Raw genomic sequence first — 17597 nt, 5'->3', positions numbered from 1 at the left:
GAGTATTGCGTTTGAGGTTGAACTTCCTACAGTTGTTTTAGCATCTGCCTCTTTCTTTGCATTCTTCTCGTACGAGTTCTGGTCAACATGCCTCCTGGTGCATCGCCAACATAGATCCGTTGTTCCTCGGATAGATCGGATGATATCCTCCGAGTTTGCCATCAAGAAGGTCCAGGCATGTCTCCAATTGGGGAGCACTCGCTTGAGCTGCTCTTCGCGTCTTGTATACTACACATGATAGTCGACTTTCCCATTAGGTTGGCTTTGTGTTCCAACAGTAGGGTCGCCTTCTTCGTGGGGATTGCTTCAAGGATTTCTTTGGTGTCGCTTCTTCTTCGGGTAGGTAAACCGGTCAAAGACACTTGGTCGATCCTCTTTTCATATATCATCGTGGATGCAAGTCACTTTCCTGCCGCGACCTGGCTGGACATTTACTTTCATTTTTCCTTTAGCAATATCATGATCCTCTACCTCGATATCTTATCGGCAACGTTGGCATAAACTCTTTTGAGGTTGACTTCTTTTGAAGTTGCGTCCATCTCCATTTTACCGTTTCCTTTGTCGATGGTAAATTTGATTTTCCATTGTCGAATTGCCTCTCGGATGAATCCATGAATGGTGCCATTTACAGTATCTTTTGTTATCCAATTCTTCCTTACTTGGAATAACCTGGCCTTTGGTTAATTTTATGAGGCCTTCTTTCAGGAGCGAATAAATTTTTTTGTCAAATTTGTTGATATCGAACGAATAAATCTGAGTGTCCCTGGCCCTAGCTGTAGTTGTTTTTCTTTTACTCTGATAGGCCTTACGCTACGCAAACATAAGGTTTTTCAAGCACCATTTTTGCCACCGCTATTGGACACTCTCATCTGAGTCAAGTTTCAGTTGCCGATTCATATTTGTCGACTAGAGCCATGTTTTGTTTAAACTCCCTATGGTTTTTCTTATCCTTTTCTTTGAGAAATTGCTCATATTTGGACATTCTTGTTGCAAACTGAAATAAGTCGGCAATTCTTGGCCTTCGAACCGTTCTGTAATGTTTAACTTTAAACCATTAAAGGCCAAATTCGTGAAATCTCTCTGAGAGCAATATAACCACATGGGTTTCTAGCCCTTTTACACTTGGCAACAAATAAAAATCCGATCAAAAAAAAAAACTTAGCAATAAATTAGCCGACCGACTCATTATTATATTGTAATGATATAACCTAGGTAGGTCGAATTGACACTTCAATTACTATTATGTAAAATTGAGAATGGAACTGTCTTCTCATTTCTGGCCAAATATAATGGATTGATTTCTACCGAGCCATTGGGTTGACGTGAACGCTGTTAATTACTTTCTGCACCAGTACAATTTTGAGAAATCTCTTCATATTTCACCACGAGGCCAAGTCGCGCCTTTCTCTATGTCTGTCTGGCACGACAATTTGGACTTGTCAACTATTTTTGGCTTGCGTCATCTATGACAAATTTTCGCAGTTATGAAGTCATTGGATACGCAAATAGGCTCTTTGGAGCTTATAAAAGCAAACGAAGTCCTCACACTTTCTTGTATGCTTTGAGCTTTAGATAGATCGACCCAGAGATCCCACAGAAAAAAAATTGCTAAAGTGATCCATTCTTTTCCATGGCCATGAATTTCGAAATTCCAACCAAAGTGAAGGCTTGGGTGTACCGCGAGCACGGAGATGTCGCCAATGTGTTGAGATTGGACCCAGAATATGAGGTCCCCGAAGTGCAAGAAGGCCAGGTGCTGGTTAAAGTCGTTGCTGCGTCGATCAATCCAGTCGACAACATGAGAGTGAACGGGGTTTTCGAGCTCCCAGGCTTTGCTTTGCCGGTAAATTGGTTTATATTGCACATAGATGATATAGTCAGTGTTTCTTTTTGTTCCTTATAACATGTATTATTAACGTTCTGGCCCACCCTTTTGCATGATTAGGCCGTGCCGGGATACGATCTCGCCGGCATTGTGGTGAAGGTGGGCCGGGAAGTGAAGGAGCTGAATGTTGGGGACGAGGTATATGGATTTACGTGGCACGCCAAGAAACACGGGACGCTGGTTGAATACACGGCCGTGGAAGAGTCATTCTTGGCTTTGAAGCCCAAGAAGCTGAGTTTCGAGGAGGCTGCTTCTTTGCCGGCGGTCATTCAGACTGCCTATGGAGGCCTTGAAAGAGCTGGCCTCTCTCACGGCAAGTCCCTCCTTGTCTTGGGTGGTGCTGGTGGTGTCGGCACACTCGCAATACAGGTACTGTTTTGTTTCCTTCTCTGTTTTCTTGCGAATCATATCCCACAAATCGAATCGGTTTCATGTGGGATCCACTCGATCGGATGACTGTTGGGTTAATACTCTACTTCTACCACTATTTTTTTGGTGGATCCAATTGCACAGCTAGCTAAGGAAGTTTTTGGTGCATCAAGAGTAGCAGCTACATCTAGCACTGGGAAGCTAGATCTGTTGAAGAGTTTGGGTGCTGATCTGGCCATTGACTACACCAAGGTCAACTTTGAAGACCTCCCAGAGAAGTTTGATGTTGTCTATGATGCAGTTGGTAAGTTAAGGAACATAAATGAAACCTCGATGTTTTTGACGTTTCATGTTAGTTAGTCGTGTATGCATGACGTATTCATTTTTATGCTATGCAAGTTTCTTTGTACACCGTAACACCAGCAATCGATTTGCTAAAAAATGCCCATTTTCGCCGATAAGATTTTCCATGCGACTAGTAACTTTCTGGACGAGGAACTATTCGGCACCGCACTAAACAGGTGACGTTCCTAATGTGCAGGGCAAAGTGAGCGGGCAGTGAAGGCTGTGAAGCCAGGAGGGAGCGTGGTGTCGATTGTAGAATATGCGAAGGAATTACCACCGCCCGCTTTCTTTTTCCCAGCGACATCGGACCGTTTGACCTTGGAGAAGTTGAAGCCCTTCTTGGAGAACAAGAAGGTGAAGCCGGTGATCGATCCCAAGAGCCCGTTCCCATTTTCGCAGGCCATTGAGGCCTTCTCGTATCTTCAAACCGGCCGGGCAACCGGAAAAGTTGTGATCCACCCCGTCCCATGAAACACAAACGCAAAAGAAATAGAGCGTCCACATGGATATGTCTTACTCATAAGTTCTCGATTAGTAGTCGATGGTGCTTGTTTTTGTCTCCGTATATTCAGCTTCTCTTTGTATAATTGCTCCTGTATAGTGCTGTTAGAGTTAGCGTGATGGAAGGCTTCTACTTTACATAGTCTCCATTGTGTGCCCTGCCCTCGTTGTCAAAAATAGATTTTGATGGCGATATATATATGACCATCCTTTCAATCATGTTGGCCAATTGGCAAACAAAAATGATGATGATGATTCCCATTAGATCCAGAATGATAGCTAGTCACGAATAATAATCATTCTGTTTCAAAAATCAATTTCTCGCTAGAAATAGATTTGTTTGATAAAGGCACAAAATTTCTCTCTCTCGGGCGACTGGTGAGTGGATGGCAGCCGGTCGTGCGGCCAATGCGGAGGATAGCGGCAGGAGGCGGCCAATGTTGGGCAACGGCAGGAGGCGGGTGACGGCCGGCGGACAGTGGGAGGCGGCGAATGGCAAGTGGGCGGCGGCAGTGGGAGACGGGCGGTGGCCCACGGCGGCTGGCGAACGGCAGGTGGGCGGGGGGGGGGGGAGTGGGCAACTAGCTAATAGTGAGAGCGAGCGATGAGAAAAAATTTTATTTCTCAATTTTTTCCAGAAGTAGAAAAGTAGAAAATTTTTACTTCTCATTTCTGTTCCAAACCTATTTCTGAAATCAAAATTTGTTCCAGAAATAGAAAAATGAAATTGCGTTACCAAACGGATTTCTGTTCCAAACCTGTTCCCAGGAACAGAAAAATAGAAAAATAGAGAAATAGAATGGTTATTATTCGCAGCTCTATTGGCCATATTAAATGTAATGTTTGAGGACTTCAATTATCACACTTTGCATTTATATCAAGCACCCTTCATATACTCGATACCAGGGTGTTGACTTATTTTCTATTTCATAGTTAGTGTGACTCCCCTCAATTGAGCCTTACATATAGACTGTGCCGGGGTACAAAGTGGCCGGCATCGTGGCGTAGGTCGGCGATCGAGTGAAATATAGTTGAAAGGTGGAGATGAGGTGTATGGATTGGGGAGCCAAGGAAAGCAATATGGGACATTGAATGAGTACACATTTATGGAAGAGAGTGTTGGCCCCGAAGCCCAGGGGGCTGAGCTTTGGTAAAGCAGCTTCTTTGCCTGCAGCTGTTGAAACTGCTCGCGGAGGCCTTCAATGTGCAGGCCTGTCCGGACAAGTCCCTCCTTGTTCTGAGTGGTGCAGGTGGTGTTGGCACAATGGTTATTCAGGTAATGAACTAGGTTAGAACACCACAATGGTTATTCAGGGAATGAACTAGGTCATATTTTGGCTTTTATTATTGTTTATCCCCGACTGATCACAAGGGAATGGTTTACAATGTTCCTGATATAAAGAAAGACAACTTATGATGATAGCAAAAAGGTCGAATATTTTCTCCTCAAGTGAAGATTTAAGTCGTCCATCGATGGCAATCCATCCATAATTCTTGCTGAAAAAGCAGGAATTTCCACTCTAATTACCGCTTGTATAATGAGACTAAACACTTGTTCACAACAAAGTGTTTAGAATTCAGTTTGTTCAATGACATTACTCTAGCTAAGGTGTGTCAGGAGTGGCGGCTACATCTAGCATTGGGAAGCTGAATCTGCTCAAGACTGTGGGTGCTGATCTCTCCATTGATTACACCAAGGACAACCTCGAAGACCTTCCAGAAAAGTTCGATATTGTAAAAAATATGACAATAAACCGCAGCATCCCTTGATGTTCCTAATTTTTAACAGGCCATGCGAATAAACTGCTTGTTCATTCGCTGAACAAAAAGCGAAGAAGAAGGTGTTAATATTCCATTGGGAGGTCATGTTTTGGGATTGGATGATGCAGCTGTCCAACAAAATCCACGGGCAAAGTAATCCATAATTCTGAAAATGCTATAAATTACGGGAAAAATCATTTTGGAAGTACAAAAACGTCCATCCATCAACTTAGAGTAATTTCACATAAGTCAAAATTATCTGTCCATCAAATATGCCATCATACTATTATTTCCTGATAAACCCTATGACGCGACAAATGATTGTGATATATAATCCATTACTAATTATCGAAACCAAACACCATTTCTGAATCAAGACGATACGGCACGAGAGTGTCCTACAATTCGGTAGTGAATAATAACATAAACTACACTCTAGAACTATTGCTCATTGTCTAAACTTATTATAAGGATGCCAATTCAATCCTAAATTTTTCAATTTTACCAATTTAGTTCTAAACCTTTGCGCGAAATTTCAATATAGGATTTCCAGCTAACTGCTATTGGAAATTATTGCTGCGACGTCCAATTATTGCCAGTCGTACTTAGGTCCTTCGTGGCACTCTAATGTGGACAACTTGTAAATTGCCATGCCAGCGATTTTCGATGTTAATTGATTAGAAGGATAACATTGAAATTTTACGCGAAGATTTATGGTTACATTGGCAAAATTGGAAAGTTTAAGGTTGAATTAGTATATGTGCAATAGATTTGAGACTGAATTGGTCAATTTTCTCCCTTTTGTTGGATCCTCCTCATCTATTAGTCGAGCATGAGTCTCGCATTAATATGCTCACGAATCATAAGATGACATGAAATCAAAATAACAGTCTCTAAACGATTGGAACGCATAGATGGAGGTTACTATTCTACCAAGAATTTCACACTATCATCATGAAACCATGGAGTTCACCCGAACATTGCATCTAGACACAATGAACTTGGACCACATTCTTGTCTCTGTACATTGACAAATCCAAGATGCTGAAAGCAGAGTTCACCAAACCATGATAATCATCCTCATCCACCCTCTGCCTAAAATATAGATTGACAAGGTGAGTTCAATTCAAGTATCAAGGATCAACAAAACTCTATTCTCTTCTATAATACCACCAATCCACACACAGTTGCTTAGCTTGGCTTTTGCTTATTCAATGGCTTCCTACTCAAATTTCACCATCCCCTCTAAGATCAGGGCTTGGGTCTATGCCGAACGTGGGAACCCCATCAATGTCTTGAAGCTAGATTCAGATGTTAGTGTTCCTGAGATTAAGGAAGATCAGGTCCTTGTTAAGGTTGTTGCTGCTTCCCTAAATCCTGTTGATGCCAAGAGGGCTCTTGGCTTCTTTAAGGACATCGACTCTTCGCCACCCGTAAGACGTCATATTACCTACATTTTTTATTTTATTTCGTCCATTACTGCTGTCTGCAAATGTGAATCTATTATGATTTTGAGTTTCTTGTTTCGTATTTCATCAGATATGATAACACCACTACTGAAAAGTAATTTTTGACCGATAGTAGACGATATAAAAACTTGATTATCAGAAGACTTTTTCAAGATTTATCATTACGAGTAGGTTATCAGCTTCTAATTACTTTTTTCAATTGGAATGTTTTTTTTTTTTTTTGACGTCTGTCTTTCCTTCATGCTCATTAAGATTGTGCCGGGCTACGATGTGGCCGGTGTGGTAGTGAAAATCGGGGATCAAGTGAAGAAGTTCAAAGTTGGGGACGAAGTGTACGGTGACATCAATGAGAAAGCTCTGGACCACCCAAAGCAACATGGCACTCTGGCTGAGTACACTGCTGTGGAAGAGAGGCTGCTGGCTCTCAAGCCCAAGAACTTGAGCTTTGTCGAAGCTGCTTCACTTCCCTTGGCCATTGAAACCGCTTACGAAGGCCTCGAGAGGGCTCACTTCTCGCCTGGAAAATCCATCCTCGTTTTGGGTGGCGCCGGTGGTGTCGGTAGCCTTGTGATTCAGGTATATCATTTTAAGTTGCTAAGCTCCATTGATGCCTGGAAAAGAAAGGCTCCTCACAGAAACAATGATGTCAACTGTTATTGGGTTGGGATCTGCTGCAGTATTCGTTCAATTTAGACCTTGAGAATACGATCCATATGATATAATCATCTTATCGTTTCAACCTATGGATATATATGATCTTCTGTTGGTCCTAAAACACAGCTAGCCAAGGAAGTATTTGGTGCATCAAGAGTGGCAGCTACATCTAGCACCGGAAAGCTGGACTTCCTGAAGAGTTTGGGAGCTGATTTGGCCATTGATTACACCAAAGAGAACTTCGAAGACCTCCCGGAGAAATTCGATGTTGTGTATGATGCAGTTGGTATGTGGTCTTTGAAAGATGCACTATTTTTCCATTTACAAGTTTGGAGTTCGTACAACTTCTAAGTCTTGTCTTAATAGTTTTGTGCTTTGATAAATTCGTCTATCTACACACACGGGGATGGATATCTTCCCAAATGGAATTAAAACTATTTATGTGTCCACTTCTAGCTAGTATTTACTGAAGTTTAAGGTGCACTCAACTTATCTTTTTTGTAGGCTTTTTTGAAGAGTTTGATGATACTAAATAAAATGCACGCAGGTCAAAGTGAGAGGGCAATAAAGGCAGTGAAGGAAGGAGGAAATGTGGTGACCATAGCAGGGGCGGCAACTCCACCTGCTGTCCTGTTCATTTTGACATCGACGGGCTCAGCCTTGGAGAAACTCAATCCCTTCCTCGAGAGCCAGAAAATAAAGCCAGTGATTGATCCCAAAGGCACATTCCCATTTTCTCAGACTCTCGAAGCGTTCTCGTATCTCGAGACCGGCCGAGTCAGTGGAAAGATCGTCATCCACCCGATCCCATGAAGAGAGAGAGAGAGAGAGATTGTGGTGTTCTCTCTAAATATCGGACCGGGAGCACATCCACACCCATGTCCATATTGTTCCTAGTGATATGTTAAATAAGCTTACTGTTCGACAAGAGGGAGGATGTTGTTTGTGATTACGTACATAAATTATGGCAATAAGGATGAGTTAAACTCAAAAGTTATCTTCTTCTTGATGCGAATTACTAGCGATTGTTCTATTAATGTTTTCACTGATATTGCGAAAATTATGGTAACTAGGATCTCTCTCTGCCTCCTTTAATGAGAGTGTTATGATGATACCAATGCGCCAACCATATTGCCATTTCTCTAAAAGCTGAGATTGGAACTTGATATATGTTACGTGTGACCAAACCTCGTGCGAAAAGCATCCTGTCAGCCCAAATCGTGGGGTCTAGCACTGGGAAGCTAGACTTGCTGAAAAGTTTGGGTGCTGATCGGGCCATTGACTACACCAAGGTCCAAGGTCAACTTTGAAGACCTCCCAGAAAAGTTTGATGTTGTCTATGATGCAGTTGGCAAGTAAAGGAACATAAATGAAACCTCGATGTTTGTGACGTTTCACATTAGTTAGTTGTGTATGCACGAGCTATCCATCTGGATGCTATGCGAGTTTCTTTGTACACTGGCGATCGATTGGCTAAAAATGCCCATTTTCGCCGATGAGATTTCCCATGCGACTAGTAACTTTCTGGACGAGAAACTTTTCGGCACCATGCTAAACAGGTGACGTTCCCAATGTCAAGGGCAAAGTGAGCGGGCAGTGAAGGCTGTGAAGCCAGGTGGGAGCGTGGCGACGATTGTAGAATATGAGAAGGAATTAACGCCGGCCACTTTCTTTTTCCCATCAACATTGGACTGTTCGACCTTGGAGAAGTTGAAGCCCTTCTTGGAGAGCAGGAAGGTGAAGACGGTGATCGTACCCAAGAGCCCGTTCCCATTTCGCAGGCCTCTCATATCTTTAGACCGGCTGGCAGCCGGAAAAGTCGGTGATCCACCCTGACCCGCAAAACACACACGAGAAAGAAATATAGCGTTCCTTGATTAGTAGTCGATGGTGCTTGTTTTTGTATGTATGTATATTTGGCTCCCTTTGTATACTAGTTTCTACGTAGTGCGGTTAGAGTTAGAGTGATGGAAGGTTTCATCTTTCCTAGTCTCCATATTGTGCGTTCGTTGTCAAAAGTAAATTTTGACGGTGATATATCCGACCATCCTTACAATTATGTCTGCCAACTGGAAAAGTAAAATGATGATTTTGTTTTTGGTAAGTAAAATGATGACGTTGATGATGATAGATTCAATGTGAGATTTTGTGGGACCATTATTAATTGTTCTAAAAATTTAAGCTACTAGATGAAAGCGTGGTTTAATACTTAATTATTCTAATACTCATTCTCACGCTTAGTTTGGTCTTAGATATATTTAATCGGGGAGGCAAATGGGACTTAAAAAAATTTGAACCAGGACCTCCAGCTCTGATACCATGTGAAATTTTGTGGGACCACAATCAACTGTTAGAAGAGGACGTGGTTTAATATTTAGTTATTCTAATATTTAGAATAATTATAATGGCGGTAGCTAGCTATTGGCTATTATTGAGTTGAATAATCTTACAGAGTCATTACTTCCCAGAACAAGTGAATCAAGCCTAAAAATGTCCACCTATACACTATTAACATACTATTCGAATCATTAAATTTATCAATATAAACAATGAATAGGCAATTTACTATGTTATATTTTGGCCTTTATTATTGTTCATTCCTGACTGATCATAAGGGAATGGTTTCCGATGTTCCATATGTCAAGAAAGACGATGTAGGATGATAGCAAAAACATTGAATTTCATGTGGGAGACCTCCGAAGTGAAGATTTAAGTCGTCTATCGATGGTAATGAGTCCATAATTTTCGCTGAAAAGCAGGAACTTCAACTCTAAGGGCTCGTTTGGTTCAACTTTCTAAATGCTACTTAGGAAAATGCAAATACTTTTAGGTTAAAGCTCCTTGAGGAAATGGAAATGGCATTTGGTAAAAAATCCTTTGTAAAGCTACTTTGACCCAAGTAGTATTTGGCAAATTTTTTTTTGCAAAAGGGCTTTGAGAATTATCTTTTTTATTAAAAAAAAAAAACCTACCCCTACCCTTATTACCACTTGTATAAGGAGATTAAACCCCTGTTCACATAGAAAGCTGCAGCCTAGCTAATGACGTTTTTGGTGCGTTGAGAGCGGCAGCTATGTCTAGCACTTTAAAGCTTGATTCGCTTGAGAGTTTGGGTGCTAATTTGGCCATCGATTACACCAAGACCTCCCAGAACAGTTTAATGTCGGTAAGTATGAACATCGACCACTCCCTTGATGTTCGTAACTTTTAGGGTTAATATCACGAAAAACCCCAAATTGATACATCTGTGACAAATTTACCAAAAACTAATTTTTTGACCACCAAAATCCCCAAACTAGTACATCTGTGATAAATTTACCCTGCATTAATTTCTGTTAAATTTTACTGTCAAATTGCTAAGTCAAATGATACGTGGCAGTTGACAGATGTATCAGTTTTGGGGTTTTACCCTCCGTTTCTCACAGGTGTACTAATTTGTGATTTTTCTTTATATCAATCTAATTTAATAGAGGGTAAATTTGTTACAAATGTACATATTTAAGGTTTTTTATGGTCAAAAAATTAGTTTGAGGTAAATCTATCATGGGTGTACCAGTTTGGGATTTTTTGTGGTCAAAAAATTAATTTGGTGTAAATTTATCATAGGTGTACCAATTTTGGACTTTTCGTGATATTAACCCTAACTTTTAACAAGCTATGGAAAAATTCTGCATTGCGTGAACAAGGGTCAAGATGAAATGTTGTATAGGTTGTGGAATTCCACATTATGATCTTTTAACAGGCTATGCAAAATGAAAGCAGTGGAAGAGAAGCTGTTGGCTCTTAAACCTAAGAACCTGAGTTTTACTGAAGCGGCCTCTCTCCCACTGGCAACTGAAACTTCATATGTAAGGCCTAGAGAGGACTAGTTTCTCTGTTGACAAGTCCCTCCTGGATATGGAAGGTACCGGTGAGCCGGCACGCTTGTGATTCAGGTGAACCTTTTTCGCTGTAGTGTCTGTTCAGTAGATGCTGGAGAGGCATTTCGTTTGGGAATGATCGACATGGGTTTGGCCATTCAGTATCTGCTAATGGGTGACCAGCTGTTGGTTTTGGTCCCTTTGCAGTCAGCTAAGGAGGGGTTTGGTGCAAAAAGAGTAGCAGCGACCTCGGCGCCGGAAAGTTGGAGAAGCTAAAGAGCATGGGAGTTGATTTCGCCATCAATTACACCAAGCACAGCTTCGAAGATCTCTCGGGAAAAAAAAAAAACGGAGCGTGTTGCATGCAATTGATACGTCTCTGTTCGAACTAAGCATGGAGAAGTTCATTTATTCCCAACAGTAACTTTTAGATACTTTAGCATAAAATTGTTGACAAATTGTAAACGTTGTGGAAGATCATTCCATTGCCCAACTTCACTATCCATGTATAACAAATTGCAAGGCAAAAGTATGTGTTGTGCGCGGAAATGTGACAAGTGATCGAACAATAAAATAGACCAAATGAAGGAAATGGAACGAACATCGGATTTACATATATAGTTCGTTTGGTGTGACATCCATGGGTAGAGCAGCATACAATTTCATTGTAGATCGAGCGGTACAATGAAGATTATAATCACACTTGAGTAACTCAAAACTCTCAGTGTATCAACAAAAAAAAATTGCTCTCGGTGTTGCCTAACCCCCACTTACACCCAATAACTCACATAGAGTTCAGCCGTCACAATTTCTCAGAAATATTCTTCCAATCTCACAAAGGAATATACAAATTCTCACCACAAGAATTTAATTGACTAAATTACTCGGGGGTAATCACGACAAGAAAACCTTCTGCTTGAGAGCTCCTGCGCTCGGCTTCAGGAGAGCTCTGTTTATTCAGATGCTGCCATCAAACAAGAAAGAACAATGGAAGAAGAAATCGAGCACAAAAGCCTTTCTTTATCCATCCTTCGGCCGCCCACCAGCACTCTCTTCCCAATTGATGGCCGTCATGACCATCATGGAGTTTAGAAAACAAAAGAAGTAACACTTACATTTGTTTTTTTTTTTTTATTACCATTCCTCGAGGACGAGCCCGCACAGGTAATCAGGGCGCTTATACCTCGGGGGAGACTAGCCCAGCAACCCACCGCCAGGGCCCCCCACTTAAATTATGGAACCGAGCGGGGATTTGAACCCAGAACCTCTCTGAGGGAAGGAAAGCGCCCACCAACTCGGCCATGCGCAGGTGGGTAACACTTACATTTGTTTTTTTTTTTTTGGTAAGGTAACACTTACATTTGATTATACATACACTATTCACAAAAGGCTCCCCAATATATTTAATTTCATTTTTGGCCGACCATCATGCAATGAATTATGTACTTTTGGCCAAATAATACCATATGTGAATGTGGGCCGCCTGAGGAATAAGAAAATGGAATATATGTTTTCGTCTGAGCTCAGACTCGAGACATATTCTAACGATTTGGTAAGCGTTCATTTTCACGGTGACTCGAAAGGGACCTGTTTTGGTGATATCGGGTGCTTTCGTACAGAGTTTGCAAAAAGAAATCTATAAAAGTAAGAGCACGTGGATAAAGAGACATATAGGTGAAGTAGAAAATAACCTCTTAGGCTGCGTTTGGTTGTCCGGATTTCTAAACAGGATAGGACTGGATAGGATATGATAAGAAATCCTGGGATTTCTTCATATCCTATCCACTGTTTGGTGGACTACGGATTTAAAGTCGGGTCCGGAAGAGTCGGTGAAGGAAAAAAGGCTGAGAAATTTTTTTGGTGAAAGCGCACAAGGTGTGGGGATGAAGATGACGGCGAGTGGAGCGTAGGGTTTCTAGAAAAATAGGCATTAGAAATCCTATCCAGGTCTATCTCACCCCCCCCCCCTCGGATTTTTTTATCCGGGCTATATCCGGTCTATATCCGACCTTATCCTATCCTGGACCACCACCAAACACAGGATATGATAAAACATATCCTATCCTGGCTTTTATCCGGTCGACCAAACGCAGCCTTAAAGATGTTTGGTTACCAGGATGTTCATGCCTACTCCTCGACAAAAATAGGGAAAAATGAGAAAAAAAAATTGAAGATATCCTGATAGAGGAAGAAGATATTGAAACAACAAACTAAGATATGAGAAATGGTAACAATGAAGAGAGAGAAAGATTGTCGCAATAGGAATGTTACTTTGAAAAGACGAACTAATTATTTTGACCAAAAAAAATACGAACTAATCATGACTTTAATGGAGATTAATATAAGAGGCAATATTAGGTTTATTACCACTTATTAAGGAAATTAGTTATGAATAAACGGTCAATATTCATGAAGTCCACGAATATTGTAGTATGAATGTAACAAAAAACGTGAAATGGAAAATGCTTGCATAACCGTGCCAGTAGTTTGCAAAGTGGACGGTCCAACCTTGGTCACAAATTTTGAAGATGGAGAGGGAGACTCACTTGGCAGGGGATAATTGGCCAAAAAATCTTAAACCTATTGTACGGTGGCTAATTCTGTCTAAACTTTTCAATTTTGTCAATTGAGTCCTAATTTTTTTTTTACAATTTGTCAATTTAGTCTTAAACTTTTTGACGATTTGCTAATACAGTTATTCCGGTCAATTTTGACTAGAAATCGCTGACATGGTGGTTGTGTCATGTAGGACAGCCAACGCCACAGCAGCGATTTTCGGCCAAAATTGACCAGAAGAATTACATTGGCAAATCGTCAAAAGATTTATAACTAAATTGGCAAAATTAAAAAATTCAGGATAAAATTTGCCACCGTACAAATGATCTAGGACTTTTTGACAAATTACTACACTTTGTAGGTATAAAAAAGCCACAAGATAGAACAATTTTTTTTTTTAAGAAACAAATCAATATACAAAGGATTCAACTACGACTTTTAAAGTGATAGATATTATTCTCCATCCGAAGAAAAGATTAGGTGAATATTGTTCCCAAATAAAAGAAAATTGTAACTAAAAAAAGTAGGAACGTGAATATATAGTATACCGTGAACTTTCGATTATTTTAGGATTTCGTAATAGATTAACACATAATCACGGAGAAAGGTTTGTTGGTATCTGCTTCTTTGATTGCAATAAAGCAAGAGGCATTCATCCTGTCTTGCCCACAATAGTGGAAAGAACAACGTGCCCTCCTTTGATTTGATCTCTAAATTTGAGCATGAAAAAGGTAACATAAAAAAAAAAGGATAAAAGGAAATATAAAAGTCACTAAATGGACACCTGTTCGAGAAGTCTTCACTTCCTAAAAAAAGACTACTATTCTTCCAGGAACCTCCAACTATTATCATGACACGATGAAATTGACCCGAAATTGCATTTAGACAAATAGAACCTGAACTACATCCATGTCTCTGTACATTGACAAATCCAAAATGCTTACGCCAATGTCAAGCTTCACCAATCCATAATGAAAAGCCTCATCCACTCTCTACCTTAGCACCATATATAGATTGACCAGGTGGGTTAAATTCAAATACCCAGAAACCCAAAAAAAGATCTGTTCCCTTCTATACCCTGACAAGATCCACACACAGTTGCTTAGCTTGGCTTTTTGCTTATTGAATGGCTTCCGGTTCAGATTTCACCATCCCCTCCAAGATCAAGGCTTGGGTCTATGCCGAACTTGGGAACCCCAACGATGTCTTCACGCTAGCTTCAGATGTCGAGGTTCCTGAGATTAAGGAAGACCAGGTCCTTGTTAAGGTTGTTGCTGCTGCCCTTAATATTATTGATGCCAAGAGAGCTCGCGGCTTCTTAAAGGACAACGACTCTCCACCGCCCGTAAGACATCGTATTACGCAAAATCCTTTTTCGTTTTGTCCATCGGCCGTGACTACAGATTTGTGCTGAATGAGAATCTATAATGATCTTGAACTTTTCGATTTGTATTCCATCAATTGTGATAGCACCTCTTGTGGAAAGCGAATTTTTGACTGGCATAAAAACTTGATTACCAGAAGACTTTCTCGAGAATTATCATTTTGAGTATGTTATTAGCTTCTAATTACTTCTTTCATTGGAATGGTTATTTACGTCTTTCTTTCTTCTTCATGTCCATTAAGATTGTGCCGGGCTACGACGTGGCCGGTGTGGTGGTGAAAGTCGGGGATCAAGTGAAGAAGTTCAAAGTTGGGGACGAAGTGTACGGGGACATCAATGAGGTATCTTTGATCCGCCCAAAGCAACATGGCACTTTGGCTGAGTACACTGCTGTGGAGGAGAGGCTGCTGGCTCTCAAGCCCAAGAACTTGAGCTTTGCTGAAGCCGCTTCACTTCCCATGGTCATTGAAACCGCTTATGAAGGGCTCGAGAGAACTCACTTCTCGCCTGGCAAATCCATCCTCGTTTTGGGTGGCACCGGTGGTATCGGTAGCCTCGTGATTCAGGTATATCATTGCAATTTGCTAAGCTCTGTTAATGCTTGGAAAAGAAAAATGAAAAGCTCATAACAGAAACAATGATGTCAATGGTTATTGGGTCGGGATCTGCTCAAGTATTCGTTCAATTTAGACCTTGAGATTACCACACGAGATATAATCATCTTCTCGTTTCAATCTATGTATATGTCGAAGTTTCGGTCTTTAGGATCCAATGTTGGGTGATATTTTTACATATAAAAATATGATTTTTTTTATCTGTCCAAAATCACAGCTAGCCAAGCAAGTCTTTGGGGCAACACGAGTGGCAGCTACATTTAGCACCGGAAAGCTGGACTTGCTGAAGAGTTTGGGAGCTGATTTGGCCATTGATTACACCAAAGAGAACTTCGAAGACCTCCCAGAGAAATTCGATGTTGTATATGATGCAGTTGGTATGTGGGGTTCGAAATATTCACTAATCTTTCCATTTACAAGTTCGGAGTTCGTACAAATTCTAAGTCTTGTCTTGATAATTCTGTGCTTAGATAAATTCTTCTGTCTATACACACACATACATGGGGATGCATATATTTCCAAATGGAATAATAACTGTTTCTACATCATCTTCTAGCAGTAGCTTTTTTGAAGAGTTCAATGATACTAAATGAAATGCTAGCAGGTCAAAGTGAGAGGGCGATAAGGGGAGTGAAGGAAGGAGGAAGTGTGGTGACAGTAGGGGGGCCTGTAACTCCACCCGCTTTCAAGTTCCATGTGACATCTAAGGGCTCAATCCTGGAGAAACTGAATCCCCTCTTGGAGAGCCAGATAATAAAGCCAGTGCTTGATCCCAAAGGCACGTACCCGTTTTCTCGGGTTCTCGAAGCGATCTCGCATCTGGAGACTGGCCGACCCACCGGAAAGATCGTCATCTACCCGATCCCATGAAATTTTATATAGAGAGAGAGATTGTAGTGTGTTCTCTTTGAATATTGGACTGGGGGAACATCAACCATGTCCATAGTGTTCCTGGTGATATATAAAATAAGATCGCTTGTTCGACAAGATGGAGGATGTGGTTGTTTTCACTGATATTGCGAAAATAAAGACAATCAACCCCTCCATCCCCCTCCCCCCTCAAACCAAAATCAGAGTATCATAATGATATGATCAAATTGTTGGGATAATTATCATAAAATTCCCGAACCTATCGAACATATGCCAATTCAGTCACAAATTTTTCAGTTTGGCCAATTTGGTTCTAAACCGTTTGACGATTTATCAATGTGGTTATTTAGGCCAATTTTGGCCGACAATCGCTGACATGGACAATTTTGCATTCTTTCATAAATTTTCTGAAATTTTTTGTTTTTGTTTTTGTTGCCCTTTTTCCCTATTTCCTTCCACCTGTCGTCGAGCCTCGGTGATAGCTAGCGGAGGAAAATAGAAAAAAAATAAATAAGAAAAGGGAAAGGAAAAAGAAAAGAAAACAATCTTAGAAATTTTTTCAAAAAATTTCAAAAATCGTCCATGTTAGCAGCGGCTATGCCGTGAAGGACGGTCGGCGTCAACGTCAATAATATCCAACCAAAATTGATCAGAAGAAGTACATTGACAAATCATTAAAAGGTTTAGACTGAATTGGCCAAATTGAAAAGTTTAGGATTGAAATGATATCCGTACAATAGATTTATGATTTATATGGTAATTTTGCATGAGATTGTTTGCGGAGAATGGACCAAAATTATCGCGGTTTCTGACGATAGCCAAGGATGGAACTTAATATATGTTACATGTGCCCATAGCTCGCGCAAATCATCATGTCAACCCAATCCATAGTGTATAAGTTTATTGCTCTGAAGAAAAATATTTAGCTTTGTTTAAGGGTTCATTGAGCTGCCTTTCATATTATGAAGTCAAGTACATGTAGACAAAACTACTAATAAGGATCACAGACAAGTGACAAGTAAATTTAGAGAAGAATTACTTGTGTTCTGTTAATTAAGTCAGCAAACTCGCAAAGTTACTCGAAGATCGATTGACCGAATATGTGATCGATGAATTAGATTTCGCAAAGCACCAAGAACCAGTACATGTGAATGGAGACTACTTATACATCCTCATTCCTGTTTCTATTTATGAGATATATCAATGCATGTCACTCCTAGTTTAGCTTACACAATTTCGCTTCTCTGGCATGAAGTAATAATCCTCGACCAAATAAATTGAGCTTCCAATCGCGAACGATGACACAAGGGTTATTGATCAAAGAATCTA

The 17597-nt window shown here is 40.7% G+C and overlaps 3 protein-coding genes across 3 annotated transcripts; all 3 read left to right on the top strand.

The window, feature by feature from the left end:
- The first annotated feature begins 1536 nt into the window (after positions 1-1536).
- On the top strand, positions 1537-3316 carry LOC115688265 (2-methylene-furan-3-one reductase-like). The gene is made up of 4 exons (XM_030614035.2): positions 1537-1843; positions 1946-2254; positions 2399-2558; positions 2796-3316. Exons 1-4 carry the CDS (start codon positions 1631-1633, stop codon positions 3068-3070), a joined length of 957 nt encoding a protein of 318 aa, XP_030469895.1. The 5' UTR covers positions 1537-1630; the 3' UTR covers positions 3071-3316.
- A 2663-nt stretch (positions 3317-5979) lies between these two features.
- LOC130134374 (2-methylene-furan-3-one reductase-like) lies at positions 5980-8075 on the top strand. The gene is made up of 4 exons (XM_030614032.2): positions 5980-6294; positions 6583-6906; positions 7111-7270; positions 7532-8075. Exons 1-4 carry the CDS (start codon positions 6076-6078, stop codon positions 7795-7797), a joined length of 969 nt encoding a protein of 322 aa, XP_030469892.1. The 5' UTR covers positions 5980-6075; the 3' UTR covers positions 7798-8075.
- A 6349-nt stretch (positions 8076-14424) lies between these two features.
- Positions 14425-16385, top strand: LOC115664042 (2-methylene-furan-3-one reductase-like). The gene is made up of 4 exons (XM_030585988.2): positions 14425-14745; positions 15027-15350; positions 15616-15775; positions 16003-16385. The coding sequence occupies exons 1-4, from the start codon at positions 14527-14529 to the stop codon at positions 16266-16268; spliced, it is 969 nt and encodes a 322-aa protein (XP_030441848.2). The 5' UTR covers positions 14425-14526; the 3' UTR covers positions 16269-16385.
- The last annotated feature ends 1212 nt before the right edge of the window (positions 16386-17597 follow it).

This window comes from Syzygium oleosum, unplaced genomic scaffold (genome assembly GCF_021117445.2).
Source record: "Syzygium oleosum isolate NSW1041296 unplaced genomic scaffold, Sole_v2.1 Sole_v2.08, whole genome shotgun sequence".
NCBI lineage: Eukaryota > Viridiplantae > Streptophyta > Magnoliopsida > Myrtales > Myrtaceae > Syzygium > Syzygium oleosum.
The sequence above is the reverse complement of the archived record's forward strand: the minus strand, read 5'-3'. Positions and strand labels throughout refer to the sequence as shown.